Here is a 22,663-nt window from a genome sequence, read left to right as displayed (position 1 = left end):
ACTCCACATCCAATTTGTAGTCCCCATCCTTGCAGGCGCTCCCCTCCCAAAGAGGCAGTGGTAGGCACGTACCTGTGCAGTTCCTTTCCTGGGCGTCCAGGGTGAAGCCCCCAGCACAGGCGCAGCGGAAGCTGCCCACGGTATTGCGGCAGGTGCCATGTGTACAGAGGCCAGGGAAGGCTTTGCACTCATTTACATCTAGGGTGCGGGAGCATTGGCTGTCATCAAGCTGACGGATGTCTCACCTCCTGAGCTTTCCCACCTCCTGGCCTTTGCCCGTGCTGCGGCCCCTCCCCATCCTCCGCTCCCTGTGCCCAAACGCACCTTTAAAGAAGGGCTGGCCTGACAGGAAGTCCCTGCTGGCAAAGCCCAGCCCCCGGGGACACAGGCTGGCAAATGCTGGGGACTCGGGCTCTGGGCATGCCTCACATGCAGCCCCCCATGCGGCCCCCACGGAGCAGCAGCACACATCCATCCGGTATTTGCCAGGCAGGGCAGCTCCACAGTCGTCCTCATCCCAGCGCAGGAAACACAGCTCCAGACGCACATCTGCACGAGGGACAGTCATTGGGTCCCACCCGGCCACACTGTGCCCATCGCCCGAAGGGAGGTACAGCCTCAATCGGTAGCACCCGTCTGAAAATTTCTTCCCCGACAGGAAGAGTAAAAGGGGGGTGACCTCTCACAATGAGATTTGATGTCACTTAATGGTTACATTTTTAATAATAATAACTCACTGCTAGGGTGCTTGCTTTGTGATGGACACTGTTCTAAACTCATCAATCCATTTAATCCTCAAAAGAACACCAAGATGAAAATATTACCATACCCATTTTACAGGCAAGAGAACTGAGGCACAGAAGGGTTAGGTAGATTGCCCAAGGCCTTACAGTTAGTAAAAGGTAGAGCCGGGTTCAAACTAAGCCACGTGGCTCCAGAGTCTGGGTGTTTAATCTGTAAAACTCCCAGAACAATGTGATAGCAGACAAGCCTTCCGCAACACCAGACACGAGGATCTCAGACAGGGGCAGCCACTTGTTTCTTTAAATAAAGTTTTATTGGCACACAGTTAACATCTTTTTGTTTCCATACTGTCTGTGACTGCTTTTTGCAGAGCTGAATAGTTGCCACAGAGCCTGCATGGCCCACAAAGCTGAGTATGTTTACTTTCCGGCCCTTTCCAAAAAAGTTTGCTGGTTCCTGGTCTAGGACAAAGTCTTTCTCTTTACAAAAGGAACATGTTTAAATGGGTCAATTTGAGGATGAGCCATGTTGTAGAATTTCTAAAAAAAATCCAGAAGTGCTGCAACCCACACAGGGATCCTTAAGTTCTCTTGTACCCAGTACCTTGGTCCAGGCCTAATGGTTACACATGACCAGACCTCCCCATCCCACCTGACCCTGAAGTCAGCGCAGTAATGCAACGGCCTTTTTCTCTTTACTCTGTTACTTTCTTTTCTTGTTCATTTGCAACGAGCTTCATTAAAGGAACAGTGAAGTAAGAAGGTGAATCCCCCCAAAATAGATGTCTTTTGAGACATGTCAGCAGGAGGTACGCAGGCATGGGGTCCCCAAGGACACCCTAGATCCCTCCTTTCCTAGGAGGGGTCTCCTGTCACTGGAGGTAGACTCCACAGAGGAAGGGCAGGTGACCCTGCACAAGGGCCACACACAGACTCACCCACGCACAGCCGGCCTGTGGCGTCCAGCATCAGGCCCTCAGGACACTCGCAGTGGAAGGAGCCGGCAGTGTTCTGGCAGCGCCCGTTGGGACAGAGCCCAGGGAAGACCTCACACTCATTCACATCTGAGCAATGGGAGCAAGGAGGAGAGGCAAGGGCTGGAGGCTCCCAGGAGCTGCACCCCCAGGGCTCAGGACACCCAAGTTGTCATTGGGGAGGTAGGAGGGGCAGTGCCAGCCTCAGGGCTCGGGTATCACTGGGAAGATCTGGGTACTAAGTGGCGGGACTCTGCCTTGATCTCAAAGACTTTGACCCCCATGACATGCACCTGCCTGTGTGTGACTGGAGGGGTGATTGCAGAGGGCCAGGGAGCTGGTTACCTTCACAGATGAGCCCCTTCCTGCGGGCAAAACCTCGGGCACAGGCAGGGTCTGTGGGTGGGAGAACCGGAGTGGGGCCAGGGTCACGCTCTCCATCCAGACCCCGGTCACCTGTTTCACCCCAGTTCTCTCAATGTGTAGGCGAAGACGCCACACCTGGGATGCCCCCAGCCCACCTGGGAGGCTCCCTGGCATTACCCGTCTCGCAGCGTTCGCAGGGGCTCCCCCAGGCAGCCCCCAGGGTGGCACAACACTCGGACCGCAGGGTGGCTCCATGTAGGTTTGCCTCACAGCGGCCATCCTGGACCTTCAGCCAGCAGGTGCCCTTGGTGCTCTCTGTAGGGCAGGGGTCACCCGTCTCATCTGCTGGACCCACACCTGCACACAGACCCACAGAAGCCCAGCCTCCCTCCCTCACCCTGACAGAACACAGGGGCGGGGGGTGGGGGTCCCTGGAACTCCATGGGACTCAGGCCTCTCACCTAGACACACGGTGCCTGAGGGCCCCAGCCGGCTGCCAGGGCCACATTCACAGGCGTAGGAGCCGGCCAGGTTCCGGCACGCACCATTCACACACGGGTTGGACAGGCACTCGTTGATGTCTGTGAGGACAGCCCCCCACCGTGTCCTGAGCTGAGGGAGGCGGAGCCCAGGGGCTGCCAGAGTCCAGCAGCATGGGGTGCACCCAGGTCCGTGCATGTGCATGAACAGACAAGGCATGTGCATATTGGCAGAGGGCACAGGTACAGGCGTGCATGCATGTGTTTGCACTGAATCGTGTCGTGCACCTGTGCAAGCACGCTGGCATGCAGGGTCCTGGGAACACGCACGTGGGAAAAGTACGGAGACAGATGCAGTGGAAACAGGGACCAGGGGGGTCACAGCACAGAGAAAACAACAGAGAGGCGAGGTGGGAATGCGTGCGGTGGGCGCTGTGGGAAGTCCTATGTAAGGGGAGGAGAAAAGGAGACACAGAGCCCGGGAGAAGTGGGATCAGATGGGAGGCGCGCGCGCGCGCGCGTGTGTGTGTGTGTGTGTGTGTGTGTGTGTGTGAGAGTACATGTGCCTGTGAGTATTGGGGGGCCGGCGGGACAGGCAAGGTCATTACCGCAAAGTATGTGTGGGCAACAATGGGTATGCGTGCTTGAACGTGTGTGAGTGTGAACATGTGTGAGCAAGGATGAGCACATATTCCTCTGTGTGAGTGTGGGTGAGTGTGCGTGAATGCATGTGTGTGTAACTGTGAGTCTAAATGCATGAAAGTGTGAGTGAGTGTAGGTACACACGTGTCTTTGAGTGTGTGTACATGGGTGTGTGTGACTGTGGAGGAGTGTCTGTGAGTGTGAATATAGGTGTTTTGAGTACCAGTGCGTGTAAATAAGTCTCTGATCATATGCACGTGTGTGAATATGAGTATCTGTATATATGCATAAGTACGTGTCTTTGAGGGTGTACTGTGTGGCTGTGAAAACAAATGTGTAAACTGAGAATAAGTGGATGTGGGTATATGTGTTTGAGTGTGTGCATCCATGACTGTGTATAACTATGAGACTAAGTGTAAATATGTCTGTGAGTGTGTATGAATATGGGTATACACATCTTTGAGCGTGTGTGTACACACAGCATGCAGTGTAAGTGTCTCAGTGTGTGCATGTGTGTGTACAGAGCATGCAGCATACATCTCAGTGTGTGCGCCAGTGTGTACACACCATACAAAGCAAGTGAGTGTGTCTATGCGTGTACACACCCCATGCAGTGTGCCTGGGACCCTGTACCTTTGCAGGTCTCTGTGTCCTGCCGGAAGCTGAAACCTTGGGGGCAGGAGCAGCTGTAGCTGCCAGGGCTATTCTGGCACCACCCATTGTCGCACAGGAGGCTGTTGAGGGCACACTCATCCACGTCTGCAGGGCAGGCAGAGGAAGCCGGGTGAGGCTGTGCAGCCGGGTGGCCCACCCTGCCACGCTCCCGCCCGCTGGCAGGCTCACCGGCACACTTCCTGCCAGTGGCGTCTGCCTCATAGCCCAGGTTGCAGATACATCGGTAGCTGCCCCGCAGGTTCTCACACACGCCATTGGCACAGACATCGGGGTCAAGGGCGCACTCGTTGATGTCTGCAGCGGGAGGAGGGTGTCAGCAGCTGCCCCAGCTCACCGAGGTCTCCAGAAGCCAGGTACCCCAGGGCCCAAGCTGCTGCGCAGACCCTGCCTCATTTCCCTGGAAACCAGGGTATCTCAGCACTGTGGACATTGGAGGAAGACCGTTCTGTGCTGTGGGGAGTCCTGTATTACAGTAGCCCTGGCCTCCACCCACAAGATGCCAGGAGCACCCTCTGCAATATTTCTCTAGAAATTCTCAAATGTCCACATGGAATAGACTACACAGCCACAACACCACAGTAAAAATAAAAGCACCATAATCACAAGCGTTATAGGGTGTTTATTAGTTTGTGCCAAGCATATTAACTCATTTGATCCTCACAACCCCCCTAAAGTGATTTCTAATATTATCCCCACTTTACAGACAAGGAAACTGAGGCAGAGAGAAGGTAAATCACTTGCCCGAGGTTATTCAATCAATAAATAGTACAGCCAGGATTCAAACCCAGGCATCTGGCACCATAATCTGTCCCTTTAACTGGAGTGGGGAGGGGGACAAGCGGGGTTGGACATTCGTCCTGCCCCAAGGACCCTGCAGTGGATGGAAAACTTGACCACCTCGCAGACAGAAAACCTACTTCTCAATCTCTCTCTCTCTGATCAGCAAATGAAAAGACATATATGGGGAATTTCCTTTCAAGTTTCAACTGTACAAATAAGGTATTTTGGGCTCAGAGCCGCTGGCTGCAGATCAGCCAGGGATCCTGAGAGGGGAAGGGAAAGATGTGGAAAGAAGTGCGGCTTCACATACCCACCAACTCTGTTACGGGCTGAGTTGGGCCCCCACAAATTCATAGATGAAGTCCTAACCCCCAGAACTTCAGAATATGATGTTATTTGGAAATAGGGGCTTTACAGAGCTGATTCAGTTAAAATGAGGTCATTATGGTGGACCCCCAGACCTTTCTAATATGATTGTATCCTTATAAAAGGGGGAAGTTGGACATAGACAGGCATACAGAAAAGCCTCATGTAAAGATGGAGGCAGAGATCGTGGTGATGCTTCTACAAACCAAAGAACACTAAAGACTGCGAGCAAACCCCCAAAAGCTGGGAGAGAAGCAAAGAACAGATTCTCCCTCCCAGCCTCGGAAAGACCAGCCCTGCTGACACTTTGCTCTTGGACTTCCAGCCTCTGGAACTATGAGACGATACATTTCTAGGGTTGAAACCCCCAGCCTGTGGTAGGTATTCTCTTAACCCAGTGAAGTGAGACAGTGCCCAGCCACACCCTGTCCCTGCCCTCTCCCAGCACCCATCCTCACTCACCTCTACCATCTGTGGTCATGCCAAGACCACTGCTGCACAGGGCCTGGAACTCGGCTGGAGTGGCAGGGACAGGGTGAGAGGGGTCACTGGCCATTGCTGAATGTAGACCATGCCCCAGAACATTGACCATTGATGTTGGGCAAGAGTCTGGGACTGAGATACCCTCACAATGGAGAGAGCAATTTCCTGCAGTGTTTGCTCGGGAAGAGCCCCCACCCCATGGGAGCCAAGACCCCTGCCCTCTCCTATCCCCAGGGTGATGAACTAAAGCAAGGACTGGAAGAAGTGCAGGGCCATGGGAAGCGGGTGAGGGCCAGGCAGCTCACCAGAGTTCTTGGCAGGACACAGCTGGCAGGGCTCCCCAAACCCATGGTCAGGGCTGGCGCAGCAGCACTCAGATTTGGTCATGGCACCCGGGAAGGGTCGGGCACAAGAGCTCTTGTCAAGGGCCCCATAGCACGTGCTGCGCATGTGTGTGTCCACACACACGCGGCCGTTGGCGCCCACCGCCAGCCCCCCTAGGCAGCGACAGTGGAAGGAGCCCTCGGTGTTGGTGCAGTGGCCATTCATGCAGATGCCAGGGGTCTGGCACTCATCGATATCTGCAGGGGCCGTGGGGACACTGCGATGGGCCCCAGCCCCCCACCGCCAGCCCTTCCCACCTCCCAATCTCTCACCTTTGGTCCAGCCTCCAGACTCACCCACACAGTGGCGGCCATCAGGCGCCAGAAGGAAGCCGGATTTGCAAAGACACGCAAAACTTCCATCCTCATTAAGGCACACGCCATTGGTACACATGGTGGTGGCAGTACACTCGTTGTGATCTGGCGACACCAGGAGAGGCTGGGTCCCAGCAGGCCAGGCCAGGCGCCCACCCCTCACAGAGCCAGCCCTGCCTGTAGACCAGCCCCTCCAGCTCATTTCTCCAGGACAGATGGAGGGCTGAACCCCCAGGTCCTCTCTCAGGGGTGTGGGAGCCCAACCAGACAAGACGTGGCTGTCTGACTAGGTCTGCTTGGGTATCAGTTAGTCTGCTGGAACGTGAGCCCCTGCGGCGTGACTGGGGCTATTAGCTCATATCTGTATCTTCGGTCTAGGCACACAGCAAGTGCTCCATAAATATTCGTTCAAAGCTGAATACAGGAGGTGGTAGGTGCACAACACTGTACTAAATGCAACAGAATTTTTCCCTTAAAGAGTGTTAAAGGGGCCGGCCCGGTGGCTCAGGCGGTTAGAGCTCCATGCTCCTAACTCCGAAGGCTGCCGGTTCGATTCCCACATGGGCCAGTGGGCTCTCAACCACAAGGTTGCCAGTTCAACTCCTCGAGTCCCGCAAGGGATGGTGGGCTCCGCCTCCTACAACTAAGGTTGAACACGGCACCTTGAGCTGAGCTGCCTCCCAGATGGCTCAGTTGGTTGGAGCGCGGGCTCTCAACCACAAGGTTGCCGGTTTGACTCCCGCAAGGGATGGTGGGCTGTGCCCCCTGCAACTAGCAATGGCAACGGCAACAGGACATGGAGCTGAGCTGTGCCCTCCACAACTAAGACTGAAAGAACAACAACTTGAAGCTGAACAGCACCCTCCACAACTGAGATTGAAAGGACAACAACTTGACTTGGAAAAAAAAGGCCTGGAAGTACACAGTGTTCCCCAATAAAGTCCTGTTCCCCTTCCCCAATAAAATCTTAAGAAAAAAAAAAAAAGAGTTAAAATTATCAATTTTACGCTATGTATAGTTCACCACAATAAAAAAAATGCCAAAAAAATTGTATGAATGAGATGGTAGTTACACAATATGGGAATGTACTAAATGCCACCAAATTGTTCACTTAAAAATGGTTAAGTTTTGGGCTGGCCAGGAGACTCAGGCGGTTGGAGCTCCATGCTCCTAACTCCAAAGGCTACCAGTTTGATTCCCACACGGGCCAGTGGGCTCTCAACCACAAGGTTGCCGGTTTAACTCCTCGAATCCCGCAAGGGATGGTGGGCAGCGCCCCCTGCAACTAAGATTGAACATGGCACCTTGAGCTGAGCTGCCTCCCAGATGGCTCAGTTGGTTGGAGCGCGGGCTCTCAACCACAAGGCTGCAGTTCAATTCCTCAAGTCCCACAAGGGATGGTGGGCAGCGCCCCCTGCAACTAGCAACGGCAACTAGACCTGGAGCTGAGCTGCGCCCTCCACAACTAAGATTGAAAGGACAACAACTTGACTTGGAAAAAAGTCCTGGAAGTACACACTGTTCCCCAATAAAGTCCTGTTCCCCTTCCCCAATAAAAAAAAAAGGTTAAGTTTTATGTTATTTAGATTTTACTGCAAAAAAAAAGCTTTGAATAAACAAGGTAGTGGTTGTATAACATTGGGAATGTACCAAATGACACTGAATTGTCCACTCTTAAATGGTTAAATTTATGTTGCGTGAATTTCACCTTAATTTTTAAAAAAGGAAAAAGAAAGAAAAAAGGGAAAAAAGTCGGCAAATAAGAAAATAGTCTAATTTAAAGGAAGACAGTAGGTGCTGAAATGAGTTGGTAACCAAAGTATCAGTTTTGGGCACTAAAAGACTGCACCAAGAAAGAAAAAAGAAAAATAAATGACTAAATGAATGAAGGGTCCACACAAAAATGTGTACATGAATGTTCATAGCAGCATTGTCCATAAGTGCAAAACATGGAAGCCACCCAAATGTCCATCAGCTGATGGTGGGGTAAACAAAATGTGGTCTATTCATACGATGGAATATTGTTTGATCATGAAAAGGAGTGAAGTGCCGACACTCGCTACAACGTGGATAAACCTTGAGCACATGGTGCTCAGTGACAGAAGCCAGACATGAAAGGCCACACGGTGCGATTCCATTTATACAAAATGCCCAGAACAGGCATATCCAGAGGGACAGAAAGTTGATTAGCCTAGTGCTGAGGGTTGGGGCAGGGAGAGAGGATTCTGGCATGACTGCTGATGGAGATGAGGTAGTAAGATGGAAACTTAGATGGTGGTGATGCTCGTACAACTCTGTCACTGGACTAAACACCACTGAATTGTACACTTTAAGTAGCTACTTTGACGGCATACGGATATTAACAATAAAGATGCTAAAAAAGTTTTTTTGAATGAATGAATCAATGAATGAATGTATGCAGAAAGGAGAAAATCCTTCCTGATGAGGGAAAACTACAGCAGGTCTCCTCGAGAATAAAGGGGGTCCCCAGTGGTGCCCACAAGCTGTGCTGTCCAGAGCTCGAATGGCACCCTCATATCCACAGGGAGGCTGAGGGTGGGGCGCTCTCCACAGTCCTGAACCCACGTCTCTCGGCAAGACGTGGGGCAGGAGACAGAGGATGTGCTTCAGACCCAGGGTCAGACAATCCTTCCTGGGTTTCATGGAATAGGTTCAGAAAGGAAGGAATAAAGGAGTGAGTCAGGGTGGACAGAGCATAGAAAGGCTCTCAGGTGGGCTGGCGAGGTTCAGAGAGGTGAGCAGATGACCCATCGTAGGGAGGAAGGGAGGTGATACAGCAGGAATAAATATGCAACATGGCCCTAAAAGGCAGCCTGTGGGGCCCAGAAGCCCCTACCCACCTGCCTGCCTTCAACTCACCCACACAGTTCTTGCCATCGGGGCTGAGCTCAAAGCCTGCGTTGCAGACACACTGGAAGGTGCCCTCTGTGTTGATGCAGCGGCCATGGCGGCAGAGGCCACTGCTGACAATGCACTCATCCACATCTGGGGGCAGAGAGGCGGGCAGTGAACAGGTGCCCCCCAAGACTAATTCAGGCTCCAGATTCAGGCTCCACCCGGCTAGCACCCCCACTGCCCCCTCTCTCAGACGGGTGGCCGTACCCACGCATGCCTGCTTGGTGAGAGTGGCCTGGAAACCGTCATGACATCGGCAGTGATAGGAGCCGGGGGTGTTGATGCAGTGTCCGTGGTGGCAAGGGCTGCTGGAGCATTCGTCCATGTCTGTGGGCAGAGGATCCTGAGCCCCAGCCTGGCAGCATGCGCCCCCCCACCGAACCCAGCTGCTGCTCACCGATGCACTCCCCCCGGACGTCCTGCTTATAGCCCACATTACACTCGCAGCGGTAGCTGGAAGGGGTGGGCAGGCAGCGGCCATTGAGACATAGGTTGGTGAAGTGTCGGCAGATATCAATGGTCTGGTTTAGGGTGGCTGTGCCTGAGACACAGACGGCAAAGGCATTTGAGCGTTGGCTGGCCCCCGGCCCCAAGTCTGGGCCTTGCTCAAACACCCACTTTGAGGCTGGGACCCTGCCCTCTATGGCCCAGGCTCACTGACTTTAGCCCAGACTCCCGCTCTAGATTCAGATGCCCAGACCCCACCCCAAGCCCAGCCCTTCACCATGAAGCGAGTCTCCCACCTCAGCCCTAAACCTCTACCCAAGGCCCAAACACTGACTTTGAGACCCAGGTCCCCAATCTCTCCCACTCCCAGCCCACTGTGAGCACTTTCCTCCCTACTGACCCTCTCTGAGGCCTGGAGCCCCTCCCCCAGGTCCTGGATCCCTCTGCCCCGTCCCAGGCCTCACCAATGTTGGTGTCGCCCAAGCCCAGGCTGGGAACCCCACGTCCAGTGGAGCCGTGGGAGCTGTGCCGTGCCGGCCCAAGGCCAGGACCCACGCCACCGCTGGATCCAAAGCCAGGGAGGCCAGGGAAGGGGCCGGGGTAGGAGGGCAGCGGCGGGAGCCCCTGGGCACACAGTCGTTGGAACTCATCTGTGAGAAAGCAGACTTTGAGGCGGAGCTCTGGGGGCAGAGGAGGGCGGGAGCCAGCCCCAGGCCACTCACCAGAGCCACGAGGAGGACACAGCTCAGGGACTGGGCCAGCTGCCCAGCACCTGCCCTTGTCACAGCAGCACTGCCTGTGAGTGTAGTGGCCCCCGAGGTCTCTGGCACAGCGGCCCACAATGAGCACTGAGAAACACGTGCCGGCCCGGTGGTCTGCAATGGGTGTAGGAGGCTCAGTTCCTAAACCCACGTTCAAACTCCAGCTCCACCAGCACTGCCTGCAGAACTAGTCTCCTTGCCGGTCTATGCCTCAGTTTCCCCCTCCATGGAATGGGGATGCTCCGGGTACCCACCTCCCCTCAGAAGAGTACTTCCCGGACGAAAAGTGGAGTTCTCCGTGGCTAGCAAGAGGCTGACCCTCACTGAGTGAGGCTCTTATTACCAAGGTTTCCACATTATCCCAGGGAGGTCTTTTTGGGCTCATTCCAAGCAAAAGTGTTCTGACACCAAAAGCTAGCACTGGTAGTAAGCTCCCCGTCACTGTGGGTACTCAACCACACTGAAAAAGACCCCTTAGTTTGGGGGTCTGCCCTGGTAGGACGTCAGATAGGACACTCAAGCAGGGACACCGGGATCTATAGCTATGTCCCCAGCTGCCAGCCGTGGGCATTCCGGGGAAATCTGACAGGCTGTGAATTTGAAGAGGGGCCCAGGAGCAGACTGGTGAATTGGTGACTACAGTCTTTAGGGAAACTGAGGCAGAGGGGCTCCCCAGGCAGAGGAACCACAACACTCTTCCACTTCCCACTGTGTCTTCTAGTCTGATGGCTTTACGTGGTGACTGGATTTCTTGGGCTCTGACTCAGAGCATACTTTCAGGTTTAAAACCCACAAATCTTGGCCAGTGGCCCACAGTGGAGAAACCCCTCCCACCGGGACCTGCCCCAGGCTGAGAAAACATGCAATCTTTCCACCTCCCGTGCCACGCCCTGCACACCTGGGGATCCCCCCAGGGGCGCTGTGGGAGTGGGGGCTCTGCACTCCCAGCACCATTCCAGGCCCTCAAGCAGGGCTGGGGCCTGCCCAGACAAGGAGAGGTCAAGAGACTCATTCAAGGTCACACAGCTGCTACATAGGAAGGGGGGATAGGAACCCAGATCCCTGAACCCCAGGGGCTCTGACCAAGTAGCTGCCTCTCCAGTAGGGAAGACAGAGACAGAACGCAAGAATTTTAACAAAAATGATGCTGCCACTGCTTATTGAGGACCACTGTGACGGGGTCCTGCAAAGCTGCCACAGCCCCAACTTCACTGCTTTCCTGTGCGAATGCCTACTAAGAACTCACATATCAGCCCTGGGCAAATCACTCCAGCAACTGCATTTCATCCTCTCCAAGACTCCATGCGGTAGGTACTGCCATTATCACCATTTGACAGTGGAGGAAGTTGAGGCATAGAGAGGTTAAGTGACTTGCTCAACGTCACAGAGCTTGTAAGCAGCTCAGGTGGCAGTCAGAAGCCAGAACTGAACCCCAAACCATGTTCAGAGGCAACCTGACCTTGGTTCAAACCTAGGCTCAGTTGTTTGGTAGCTAGGACGGGCCCCCACAGTCCGGGTGACGTGTCCTGATATATCTTCCATGCCGGCCATGGCCCCCAGAGGAGAAACTGAGGGTCTGGCATTGGCCACAGCACACTGGCACAACTCCAAACACAACACTCCCATCCCTGCCTGGTAGAGGCCCAGGCAGAGGGGCCCAGTGGGTGCTGGGAAACTGCCAAGGCCCCCCTCTTCCCCAAACCAGGACTCTGCCCATCGCCCACTAGGAGGTCCACAGTCCTGGCCTGCAGTATTGGCCACCAGCACCTTCTAATGTCTAACGACCAGCTCATCAAGATAGCAGGGTGGAGTAAGACCCCAGGCTGGGTGTGGGGGAGAACAGGAAGGTGGGCATCCAGAGGGAGGCAAGGCCCAGAGAACCCCACCCTGGCTGGGGGGTCTGGAGAGCCGGGTGTGGGCAACTGTCTGTTCTGGATTTGTTGAATTGATTCAAGCAAACTTCTCTCAGGTTCCCTATCTGAGTGTGGGGGAAGATGGGGTGCTCTTAAAAAGTCTTTGGGGGTTGAAAGAGGGACATAGAGACAGAGGACCAGAGAGGGAGATAGGCAGAAGGGCATAGAGATGGAGGCTGTAGCACCAGAGGAGCACAGAGATAGAGGCCAGAGGGTCAGAGGGGCATTGGGGGGTGAGCGGGGCAGGAAGGCGGCCAGGGAACCAGAAAGGCATAGAGTCTGAGGTGCAGGAGGGCACAGGAGGACAGTGCAGCCAAGAGATCTAGACCAGGGACCAGAGAGCTGAAGGGCAGAGATGGAGGGCCACAGGGGCTTCCTGACTGGGGTCCAGAGAGCGCAAAGCCTAATGGGTAGGGAGCGAAATGCCAGAGGGGATGGAATCTGGGGTTCAAAAAAGATAGGATAAGAGGACCCTAAGGGCAAGGGGATAGCAGAGACAGATGAGCAAGGGGCCTGTCTCCTACCTGCCCTCTGCCCCGCCAGCCCCCTTGGGCCCTGCCTCACCCAGGCAGCGGGTCCCATCCAGGCTGCTGGCAAAACCACGGGGACAGGTACACACGTAGCTCCCGGCTGTGTTGGTGCAGTCACCCCCAGAGCAGAGGCCTGGCACACTGAGACACTCATTCACATCTGTGTAGATAGACAAGGATCAGAGCCCGGCCCCCACCAGCCCTAAGTCACCTCCTCCTCATCCTCCTCCTCCTCCTCGCAGGGGAGCCTGAGCCACGCAGAACACAGTGGAAGTCCCATCCCCATCACCCACCTTCACACTTGGCACTGTTCTCACTAAGCCTGTGTCCAGTTGGGCAGCGACACTCAAAGGAGCCCACAGTGTTGATGCAGCTGCCCCCCTGGCACAGGCCTGGGACAGCCTGGCACTCATCCACATCTGCAAGGGATGAGAGGCCTGTCAGAGGGAGGAACCAAGGCTACAGGGGCTCCCACTCAGCCCTGGCTCCCACGACCTCCTTCCCCACTTGCTAACCCCCTTACTCACCTTGGCAGGCCCCGGTGTGGATATTGGGAATGAAGCCCCGGCGGCAGGGGTGTGGCTGTGCCGGGCAGAGCTCACACGGGAGGCCCCAGGCACGGCCCACAGTGGCACAGCAGAGCGCCTTGGTGCAGACAAGGCCCGTCAGCTGGTGCTGGCACCCCTCGGAGCCCACTTGGCCAAAGCAGGGCCCAGTCCGGTAGTCTGTGGGACATGGAAGCTGGCAGCTGGCCTCAGGCTGCCCCCATTCCAGAACTTTCATTACATTCCTACAGCCGCAGCTTGGGCTTCTATCTCTTTTGCCTAGACCACTGCAGCGGCCACCCCTTCAGCCTCCCAATACACCAGGCTTTTTCCTAACCACAGGCCTTCACTCACAGTGTTCCCCTTCTTTACCGAACTCCTATTCAGCCTTCAAAACCCTTTCTCCCCCAAACATCCCCCACCCAAGAAAGGCTAGGACCTCCAAGCCCACAAAGCCAGAGCATGTCTGGAGACCCCCAACATGCCCCCACACCCACCCTTCCTTCAAACCTGGGCAGGGACCCATGGATGCACAGCTGGAGTGCCTGTCTTATCCCTGAGCACACATCTAGCCCTGCTAAATCTCCCAGACTTTGGGACGGACCCAGAGTCTGCCCAAATGCTCTGGACCCATAACACCACATCCCTGACCCCTGCATCCGGGCGAAGGTGGTCGCGTCACTCCCCCCACCGCCATGAGTAGGCCCAGATGGGACTTCCTGGCTCCATCCTCCAGATGGTTCCAATCAAGGAGCTGGCACTGGACCAAGGGAAGCCCCTCCCTGAAGAAGAAGCCAAAGCCAGCCCCCCAAGGCCCCGTATGAAGGAGGGGCTTCACAGAGACCCCTGACAGTCCTGACTCCCTAAGTCAAAGCACGCTTCCCAGAATCTCATCTGATTCACCCAGAACCCTGAAATCCCACTCACTCCTGTCTAGGCTCCCAGCCCTACCTCTCTCTGAGGCCTTCACTGTCCACCATCCACCCCAGACCTCTCCTCTCTCACCCTCCCCAATGCCACTCACTCCCCCTCAGACACTCCAACCGCTCCCTCTCTGTCAGCCCAATCCCAATTCAATTTTCTGGTCAAATCCAGTTCCCAAAAGCCCACCCTCAAACCCAGGGAACCCTCCAGCTTCTGATTCAATACCCCCTCTCCAACCCAGCTGCGGCCACGGATGTACCTCCTCCCCAACCAGCACCCCCACACGCACTGTTCAATCCCAGGGCCCTGCCCATCTCGGCTGTCCTGGGACCCCTGGCCACTTCTGGCACTCTGATGGCTCCTGCAGCTGAAAAACTCACCAGCCCATGTACCCCCAAAGCAATGCACGCCTATTCACTTACTCCTTCTCAGCCTCCTGTGGGCTCCATTTTTTCTGTGTGCCTTTAAGTTGCCTTCCCTTCTCTTCCCCCAGAATCTCAACCATCCACTCACCTGCACCACCTTACCCCCAGTTTTCAGATCAGACGTGGGATTTGTCCTTGCCTCCACCCCTCCCCTGTCGCCCTATGCCCAACTTTTAACAAAACATCTCTGCTTCCACTGCCTTTGTTTTGGTAACAGGTGATGCCACCCACCTCAGCCAGGGGGATCATTGGCTTGTCCATCTCATGAACTCCGACTTGTCCCTTCCTTCAGGAAGCCCTCCCTGATTCCCTTCCATGGAGCAGAGGGTTTCTCTGCCCTTCACAGCAGCAAAGGAGGAAGGATGGAGGCCAACTGGACCCTCCCAGGGCCTAGCCATGTCTCTGAAGTTGTCAGGAAGCCCCCCTCCCGCCTCCCAGGCCCCTTCCCCATGACCAACTTGGTACCTTTCTCACACTGAGGCCCCATGAAGCCGTATACACAAGCACAGTGGTTCGGCCCAATGCAGCGGCCCCCATTGTGGCAGCCACGGTCACAGATGGCTATGGAGGGAGAGGGAAGGGTGGCCTGAGGTCCCCCAGCAACAGAAGGAGCTGGGTCCCAAGCAAGCCTTTACCCAGGAATATCCACGATGTGACCCAGACCCAATGATAAGACTATGACAACAAGTGTGTTCCCTCCAATCCCTGGTCCCAAAAAAGTGATCCACAAGCAGTGGGCAGTGGGCAGTGGGCAGCAGAGACCCACCCTCTGGAATCCCAGGTCTAGGTGTGTGTGGAAGGTACTCACGCTGCCCACACACAGTGCCCGTGTAGCCTCTCTGGCACAGGCAGGACTCCCCTCGGCAGCTGCCCCCATTCATGCAACTCACACTGCACCCTGACCCTAAGGACAGGAGAAGGGACACACAGTAAGTTGGTGACAGGCACTGCGGTGCATGTGCAAGGCGGCAGGACTCAGTGTGCTCAGCCAGCTCTGGTCCTGCAGCAAAACCAGCCTCGGCTCCCAGAAGCCTCTAACCTTCTCCTCGCACCCCTAGGGGCCACCCCGGCTCACCTTGGCTCACCCCGCAGCTGGGAGCCAGCTTCCCATCAGCACAAGTGCACAGATTGGGTCGGGAGCAGAAGCCCTCACCACAGGCGTGCCTACAGACGGCTGGCAGGGCAGAGAGGGCGACAGTCAGGACCAGGCCCCAAACCCTGTGCCATCCCCACCCCTTCAGTGCTGGGCAGAGGTTCCAGGTTTCGGCTCTTGGGGCCAGAACCACAGAGTGGCAAGGATAGAGGTGGAGGTGCTGAGGCGCTGGCTCGGGTCGGGGGCTCTCCCAGGGAGTGGGTTCAGATTCTAGAGACTGGGATGGTGAGACAGACAGACACAAGAGAGACAGAGAGAGACAGAGAGAGAGAGAGAGAGAGAGAGAGAGAGAGAGACTGAGAGACTGAGAGAAAAACAGAAAGACTGAGAGAAAGGGAGAGACAGAGATAGGGAGTTAAAGACAGAGAGAGAAAGACCGAGCTAGAGAGACCAAAAGAGGAAGAGACAGAGAAAGGCAGACATACGGACAGGCAGACAGACATTGGGAGGTGACAAGGCAAAGCAAATGAACTTGGCAGGGTGGCCTGGGAGCCTGAGGACATTGGCAAGGACCATTTCTGCAATTCAGTCAGATACCTCTGGCCTTGCGGTACACAAAGGTAGACTTGCGGGCAGGTAGGAGAGTTACACCAGCGTCCCCTGCCTACGCGTCCCCCACCTCCACATGGCAGCGGTACTCACGCATGACACACTGGTTCCTGCCAGGCAGCGTCCTCCAACCTGGGCAGCAGTAGGTGTGGAAGCGGGAGCCACACACATTAGGCCTTGGGGAGAGCATGGCATGGCTGGTGAGACCCGGCTCAGCTGGATAACCCCTGGGCCTCGTCCCTTCCCACCCAGGACAGCCCAACCCAGTCCACACCCCAGCAGCCTCTCAGCATCCTGGGTACCACGCACCCCTGCAAAATGCCTGGGCTGCCACGCCTGCGCACACGTCCGGGACCTGCAATCTCCACAGCCCCATCCCAGCGGCCCTGGACACCTGCCACGCATGACAGGACCATCCAGGCCAGCAGGAGCAGAGCCGGGGGTCCCCAGGCCATGATGAGGGCACCAGCCCCTCTCCTTGCCAAGCACAGACCCTCCAGAACCATGACGTGTCCCTCGGAGGCTGCAGACAGGAAGCAGAATCAACCCCTTGGCCATGGGGCACCCCGGAGAACCAGGAGCAGTGGGACAGCTGCCTGGGGACTGCAGAAACCCAGGGAGGCATCCAAACCTGACCCAGAAGCAGGTGAACAGTCAGGGGAGGCTTCTTGGAGGAGGCGTGATGGCTCAGAGATAGAGTTAGCCAAGAGGAGGGTGCTGGGCAGGGAGTAGCCAGTGAGAGCAGAGGCGAGAAGGTCATGGGCACTGAGTGGATGGGAGAGAAGACCAGTGGGCCAGTGTTGCAAGAGTGCCTGGCTGTGTAATGGAGCTTTCATTTGTAGGTCAAGGACAATGGAGAGCCCTTGAAGGGCTTTAAGTGAGAGGAACAAGGGCAGACATGGGTGTTGGATGGAGTGTAAAAGGGCGATAGGGGCCCCAGAAGAAGCATGCAGGAGAGGAAGCTGGGCAGGCATGCAGATGAGAGAACAGAAGAAAGGATCCCAAAGATAATGAGGAGGTGGAATCAACAGGAGTTTAAGGGAGGTGGGAGGTGTTGAAGAGACTCCGAGAATTCTGGCTGGGAGGGCCATGGTTAGTAAGTCTATGTGAGGCAGCTGGATCTTCTGGGAAGCGGCACCGGACAGAGGTGGGAACTTCCCAGGGTAGAGCACACCCCTCCACCCAATAGGGAAGGGTTAGCTTTTGTGCCCACCTCACAGATGAGCAAACTAAGGCCATTACACAGTTAGTGAGGAGCTAAGCAGGGGCTGAAGCCCAGGCAGAAGGGAAGGAGGGGAAGCAGATCAGGGGCCCCCATTCCCCAGGAGGTGGTTGGCTCTCTCCAGGACCTGGGAGGATGGGAGGGAAGTGGGGACAGGGTTACTCCTGGTGGAGATGACCAGGCAAAGGGTTGGAGGATGGAACTTGAGGGAAAGAAGCCAGATTAAGTGGGGCCTTGGGGGTCCCACTTTCTGGACCAGAGAGGAGAGGAATTGGGCCTGGGTGGGGAATGAGTGGTGATATGCTGTTTGCCCTTGAGCCAGTGGATGCCCCTCTCAGGGCCTTGGGATGACACAAAAGCCCAACCAGGTGGTCCCTTGGAGAAGGAAGGAGAGAGCCTTGTCAACTTTGGAGGAGAGGCGGAGGAGAGTCGACAGGCTGGAAAGGGGCCCTTCTTGCTTCCAAGTTGTCCAGGCGGATCTGTACTCCAAGGGCGCCTTCTCCAGGCAGCTTCAGGGACCCCGCGGCCTCCCGCCCCGCCTGGGCCGGCCTCGGGGGGGGGGGGGGGGGGGTCTCCAGCCTGGCCTGACCCGGGCCCCCAGCCCTGCCTCCGCGCACCACGCCCCAGAGTTGGTCGAATGAATGAGCAGGGATGGCGCGCGTGGCCCTGGGAGTCAGGGGCTGGGAAGCGTGGAGGGGCGCGCGTCCGGGGAGCCCGCGGGCCGCGTTCTCCAGCAGGCAGGGCCGAAGACGCAGGCCCGGGGCCGCCAACATGCTCGGCTCCGCCCTCACCTGCGGGTCAGGGCCGGACGTGCGCCCCACGCGGTGCCTGGGCCGAGCCCCTCCCGCCTGCACGGGTCCCTGCGCCCCACGGGCAGCACAGAGAGGGGAGGGGGCTGGGCCCGGGGCTGCGGGCTACAAACAAAGGAATCCCCTCCTCCTCCCAGCCCCGGCCCCCTCCTCCCTCCCGGGCACTCCCCACCCCTGCTCTCCGGTCCCTCGCCCGGCGCGGGGCCCGCGCTTCCCCTACCTGCGAGCCGGCGCGCGTGGCGGCAGGCACCGCGAGCGGATGCGCGGGGCTCCACGGCGCCAGGGACCCGGGGCGGGAACACGAAGCCGAGAGGCCGACCCCGCTGTGTTCCCAGCCCAGAGCTGCCACTGGGGGGGAGTTGGGAACGGGAGGAGTTGGGGGAGGGCGCGTTTGCACCTCGAAGCTCCCTGGGCGGGGGCCCGGGGCTCGGATCCGAGCTGGGGGGAGGGGCTGGAGCTGGGGGAGGGCCTGGGGCTCCGGGGGAAACTCCGAGGGGCTGGAGAAATGGGAGGGCGCACAGATCCTGGGCGGGGGCTGAGACGCGTGGAGCGGAGCGCTGCGGGGACCGCGTTTTCGGAGAAAAGTTGAGTTGGAGGTGGCCCTGAGGTAGGGCTCCGATTTGGGGTGGCCTGGAAGACAGCTAAGCCGGGAGGTCCTGGGACTCACCTAGGAGGACGTCCTACATCCTCCCAAGCTGCCTCCCCCTCCCTTGGGCCAGGAGAATTCCACGGGTGACATTGGAAACTCACCTGGCCCTGGGACTGGATTTAAATTCCAAATGCCCCTTAAAATGTAGGTAAAACATTGGGCAAAGATACATTTCCTGGGGAAAAGGTCCATGTTTTTGCATCTGATTCTCTAAATGAAAAGTTTAGGAATCCAAAAGGTTTAGACTTTCTAAGCCTAAGTTTGTCTACCTGTCAAAGGGGCCAGACTTCAGAATCGCAACTCCCTATCTGGAGTCTATATCCCAAGCAAACATTTCTAGCTTTCCCCACCACTTTCCCACCTTTGAAAACAGACACCCCCATTGACCCTAAATGAGGGGATCTGTCAGAAGCTGTTTGTTGGAACTGAATCTGTTATTCCACTGAGTAAACTCCTATGCATCTGGCAAAGCCCAGTTCAAAAATCCCCTCCCCACCTCCAAATTGTTCGTTTATTCTATTGAATTCCCGAAGCTGATTGTGCTGATCATGTCTTCATCATAGCACTTCTGGACTGTACTAAATAAATAATAAATAATAATTTGAGCTAATATTTATTGGGTGCTTATGTGCCACTTTTGGTGCTAAGTGTTTTGTACACTATTTAAATACACACACACACAAAACGCTATGAGGGAGACACTCTTATAATATCCCAATGTGGGTCCCAGGAGACACACCTGAACTCTGACATTCCTAGGCCAGAAAGAGGGACCCCAGGAGGGGGAGAGGAAAGGAGCACTCTGCCTAGGGATGGGAGGATTGGAGGCTCAGGAGAAGAAAGAAAATCAGAAAAGGGAAGGACAAGAGGAGGAAAGAACACAGGCAAAGGCCTGGAGACAAGAAAGTTTGGAACATGTGGGAACTGAGTGAGGCTGGAGCTTTAGGGAAGGGGCGAAAAGAAAGGGAGGCTGGAGGGATGAGCGGAGGCCAGGAGCATCCAAGAGCCTTCGGTACGCACCCCCCACCTCTGAGGGGTGCCATGGTGGGCTATGAGGAAAGGAAGTCACTCCAGAGGCTGCACTGTGGGGTCTACATCTGGGTCTAGGGAGCAGACCCATTGTCTATAACAATCTTTTTCTTATAAAAAATGTCAAACAGGCCGGCCTGGTGGCTTAGGCAGTTAGAGCTCCATGCTCCTAACTCCGAAGGCTAGCGGTTCGATTCCCACATGGGCCAGTGGGCTCTCAACCACAAGATTGCCAGTTCAATTCCTCAAGTCCCGCAAGGGATGGTGGGCAGCGCCCCCTGCAACTAAGATTGAACACGGCACCTTGAGCTGAGCTGCCGCTGAGCTCCCAGATGGCTCAGTAGGTTGGAGCGCATCCTCTCAACCACAAGGTTGCTGGTTCGACTCCTGCAAGGGATGGTGGGCTGTGCCCCCTGCAACTAGAAACAGCAACTAGACCTGGAGCTGAGCTGCGCCCTCCACAACTAAGACTGAAAAGACAACAACTTGACCTTGAAAAAAGGCCTGGAAGTACACACTCTTCCCCAAAAAAGTCCTGTTCCCCTTCCCCAGTAAACCCCCCCCCAAAAAAATGTCAAACATACACAAAAGTAGACAGAATATATAGACAGTGTGGTGAACCTCTATGGATCCCTCATTCAGCTTTAATACTTATGAATGTATGGTCACTCTCGTCACTTCCCCTCCAACCAGCCTGTGTGCTCGGCTGGGCTGGGAGAGCACAAGCAGCAAGGAACCCTCAGGGACAAGATTCGGGGCATCCTGGCCAAAGGAGGTTCCTGGAGCCTGTCAGCAGGTTCAGGAGGGGTACTGGGCCATGGGGAGGGTGGGCCATGGAAGGAACCCCAGAATCAAGTTGGAACAGCAGTGACAGAGCTGTGGCATTCCAGTGTGGGAAGGCCCAGGGGCTATTGTGGATGGGTCAGCTTCTGGGGACACCTCTGTCACCCCTTCCCAGGCTCCTCTGACAAGATTCAGCCTGGTCCAGTGTCTCCCACCACCAGGCACTGGGACAGGCATGGGTAGCCCAGAAGCAGTGCATTGTATGTGCAGAAGGTGGGGAGGGACAGTCTCACACCAGGGACGTGGCAGGACCGAGGCTGTGTGGCTAAGCCCAGAGGAAGGGTGCTGGGTCAGGCAGTGCATCTACTCTAGAATTATCCCTGCCTGCTCTCTGGAAGTGACTAGAGAAGGACTCTATAGCATGTGACGAGACAGAGGTGAGGTGTGCTGCTCTTGGAAGTCCCTGCACACAGAAGCTCCAGTGACAGCAGTGCTTCTTGTCATTACACCTCACTACTGTCATCTTGTCTTCTATGGGCACCACTGACTGGGTCTGTTACGCTGCTGCCCATCACCGATACGGTCACACTGGAATTACCTATGCGGTCACTCCATCACATCACCTGCCGTGAAGGGACAGGTAGAATCTTGCCCCTAGCATCCCACTGCCACCTCAGAACGGTCACAAGGGCAGAGCCTGTCACACAGTCTCCCCATCAATACTGCACTGTCACCAAGTTCCTATGATAGGGTGACCCATCACTGTCACCCTCTCATTGCCACCCATTAACAGAGCATCTTGCTGTTTTCTGGTTACTCCGCTGCCTGTGACATTCATGTTGTCTGCTGTCACCTTTATACCTTGTTGCTGTGACATTGTCACCCATTACCAATTGTACACCCCCCCAGAGTGGCAGGATTCTTAAACTACAAGCAACAGAAAGGGCGGTTGGTTGCATGCAGATTCCCCAGCCAACAGAGTCACCCCAACATCGCCTGTAGATCTGGACCCACCAAGATGTCACCCATTCCCTCTCTACTCCCCGAGCTCAGATGAGGCTTGATGGTCCCAGACACCAGAAACTAGAGGCACCCTCGGCAAAATGGAGTCCCAGGAACCCCACTTTCTGATGCCAGCCTCTGTCAAATTTGCTGGCAGAGGCGCCTGGCTGGAAGAGTGTCAGGGTGTATGCTTTCCCCTTGCTGTGACAGGGCTGGGAAAACAGGACCGGTGTCTTGAGGCTCTGCCATGGAACTGCCTCCTGAGGGGGCGTTTTCCAGACTGAGGGGAAGGTTACCTGGGTCACCTGATGGCCAGGTAGATGGCAAGGCTCTGTGTGCTGTGTTCTTCCTACCTTGTCATCTGTCACGGGTCCATCTCACCATCTCCCTATGGTCATCCATCACTGTCACAGACTGTCTTATTGTCATCATCTCTCACTGCAACTGTCTCCCCGCTGTCACCTGTGATTTTCATACACTGTCCTCTTATTGTCCTTTGTCATCATATCACAGCCTCCTTACCAACATTACATCAATCCCTAGGATTATTTTTTTAATTACAGTGTCACCTGTTGCTGTCAAACTGGCTCCTCATTGTCACCTGTTGCTGTCACACTGTCTCTCCATTACCCCCAGTTCCTATTAATTGTCACCTGTCCCTGCCACACCATTCATGTCACCCTGAGTACCCCCACACTGCTGTCATGCTGTTAAGGTCATTGCAAATGAATTTCTGAGTCATTCCAGTTCCACTCTCCCTGCATACCACCCTCAGCTGACTTTCTGTGCAATTCTGGAGT

General features: G+C 55.7%; 1 protein-coding gene across 4 annotated transcripts in view; it reads right to left on the bottom strand.

Annotated features, from left to right (window-relative positions):
- The window catches only part of FBN3 (fibrillin 3), a 59,548-nt gene extending 40,793 nt beyond the window's left edge, over positions 1 to 18,755 (bottom strand). For 2 of the 4 annotated variants that reach the window (XM_074337717.2, XM_088792335.1), the window contains exons 1-25: positions 18,621 to 18,755; positions 16,679 to 16,892; positions 16,463 to 16,545; positions 15,743 to 15,841; positions 15,476 to 15,571; positions 15,133 to 15,228; positions 13,301 to 13,498; positions 13,067 to 13,192; positions 12,808 to 12,933; positions 10,292 to 10,444; positions 10,034 to 10,219; positions 9,520 to 9,663; positions 9,330 to 9,449; positions 9,087 to 9,212; positions 6,189 to 6,311; positions 5,814 to 6,089; positions 5,488 to 5,541; positions 4,048 to 4,173; positions 3,838 to 3,963; positions 2,545 to 2,664; positions 2,261 to 2,398; positions 2,063 to 2,113; positions 1,682 to 1,807; positions 325 to 549; positions 73 to 198 (exon numbers count right to left, since the gene is read on the bottom strand). In XM_074337717.2, coding sequence (XP_074193818.2) covers positions 73 to 198; positions 325 to 549; positions 1,682 to 1,807; positions 2,063 to 2,113; positions 2,261 to 2,398; positions 2,545 to 2,664; positions 3,838 to 3,963; positions 4,048 to 4,173; positions 5,488 to 5,541; positions 5,814 to 6,089; positions 6,189 to 6,311; positions 9,087 to 9,212; positions 9,330 to 9,449; positions 9,520 to 9,663; positions 10,034 to 10,219; positions 10,292 to 10,444; positions 12,808 to 12,933; positions 13,067 to 13,192; positions 13,301 to 13,498; positions 15,133 to 15,228; positions 15,476 to 15,571; positions 15,743 to 15,841; positions 16,463 to 16,545; positions 16,679 to 16,875 — 3,241 coding nt within the window. In that variant the 5' untranslated portion in view covers positions 16,876 to 16,892; positions 18,621 to 18,755. Of the gene's footprint in view, positions 1 to 72; positions 199 to 324; positions 550 to 1,681; positions 1,808 to 2,062; positions 2,114 to 2,260; positions 2,441 to 2,544; positions 2,665 to 3,837; positions 3,964 to 4,047; positions 4,174 to 5,487; positions 5,542 to 5,813; positions 6,090 to 6,188; positions 6,312 to 9,086; positions 9,213 to 9,329; positions 9,450 to 9,519; positions 9,664 to 10,033; positions 10,220 to 10,291; positions 10,445 to 12,807; positions 12,934 to 13,066; positions 13,193 to 13,300; positions 13,499 to 15,132; positions 15,229 to 15,475; positions 15,572 to 15,742; positions 15,842 to 16,462; positions 16,546 to 16,678; positions 16,893 to 18,620 lie in introns of all 4 variants that reach the window. The other 2 variants (XM_088792333.1, XM_088792334.1) reach the window with 2 other exon arrangements.
- Between the last annotated feature and the right edge of the window lie 3,908 nt (positions 18,756 to 22,663).

Source organism: Rhinolophus sinicus, chromosome 15 (assembly GCF_057876585.1).
Source record: "Rhinolophus sinicus isolate RSI-liver-muscle chromosome 15, RSI-T2T, whole genome shotgun sequence".
Lineage (NCBI taxonomy): Eukaryota > Metazoa > Chordata > Mammalia > Chiroptera > Rhinolophidae > Rhinolophus > Rhinolophus sinicus.
This window is presented reverse-complemented; position numbering and strand designations above follow the sequence as displayed.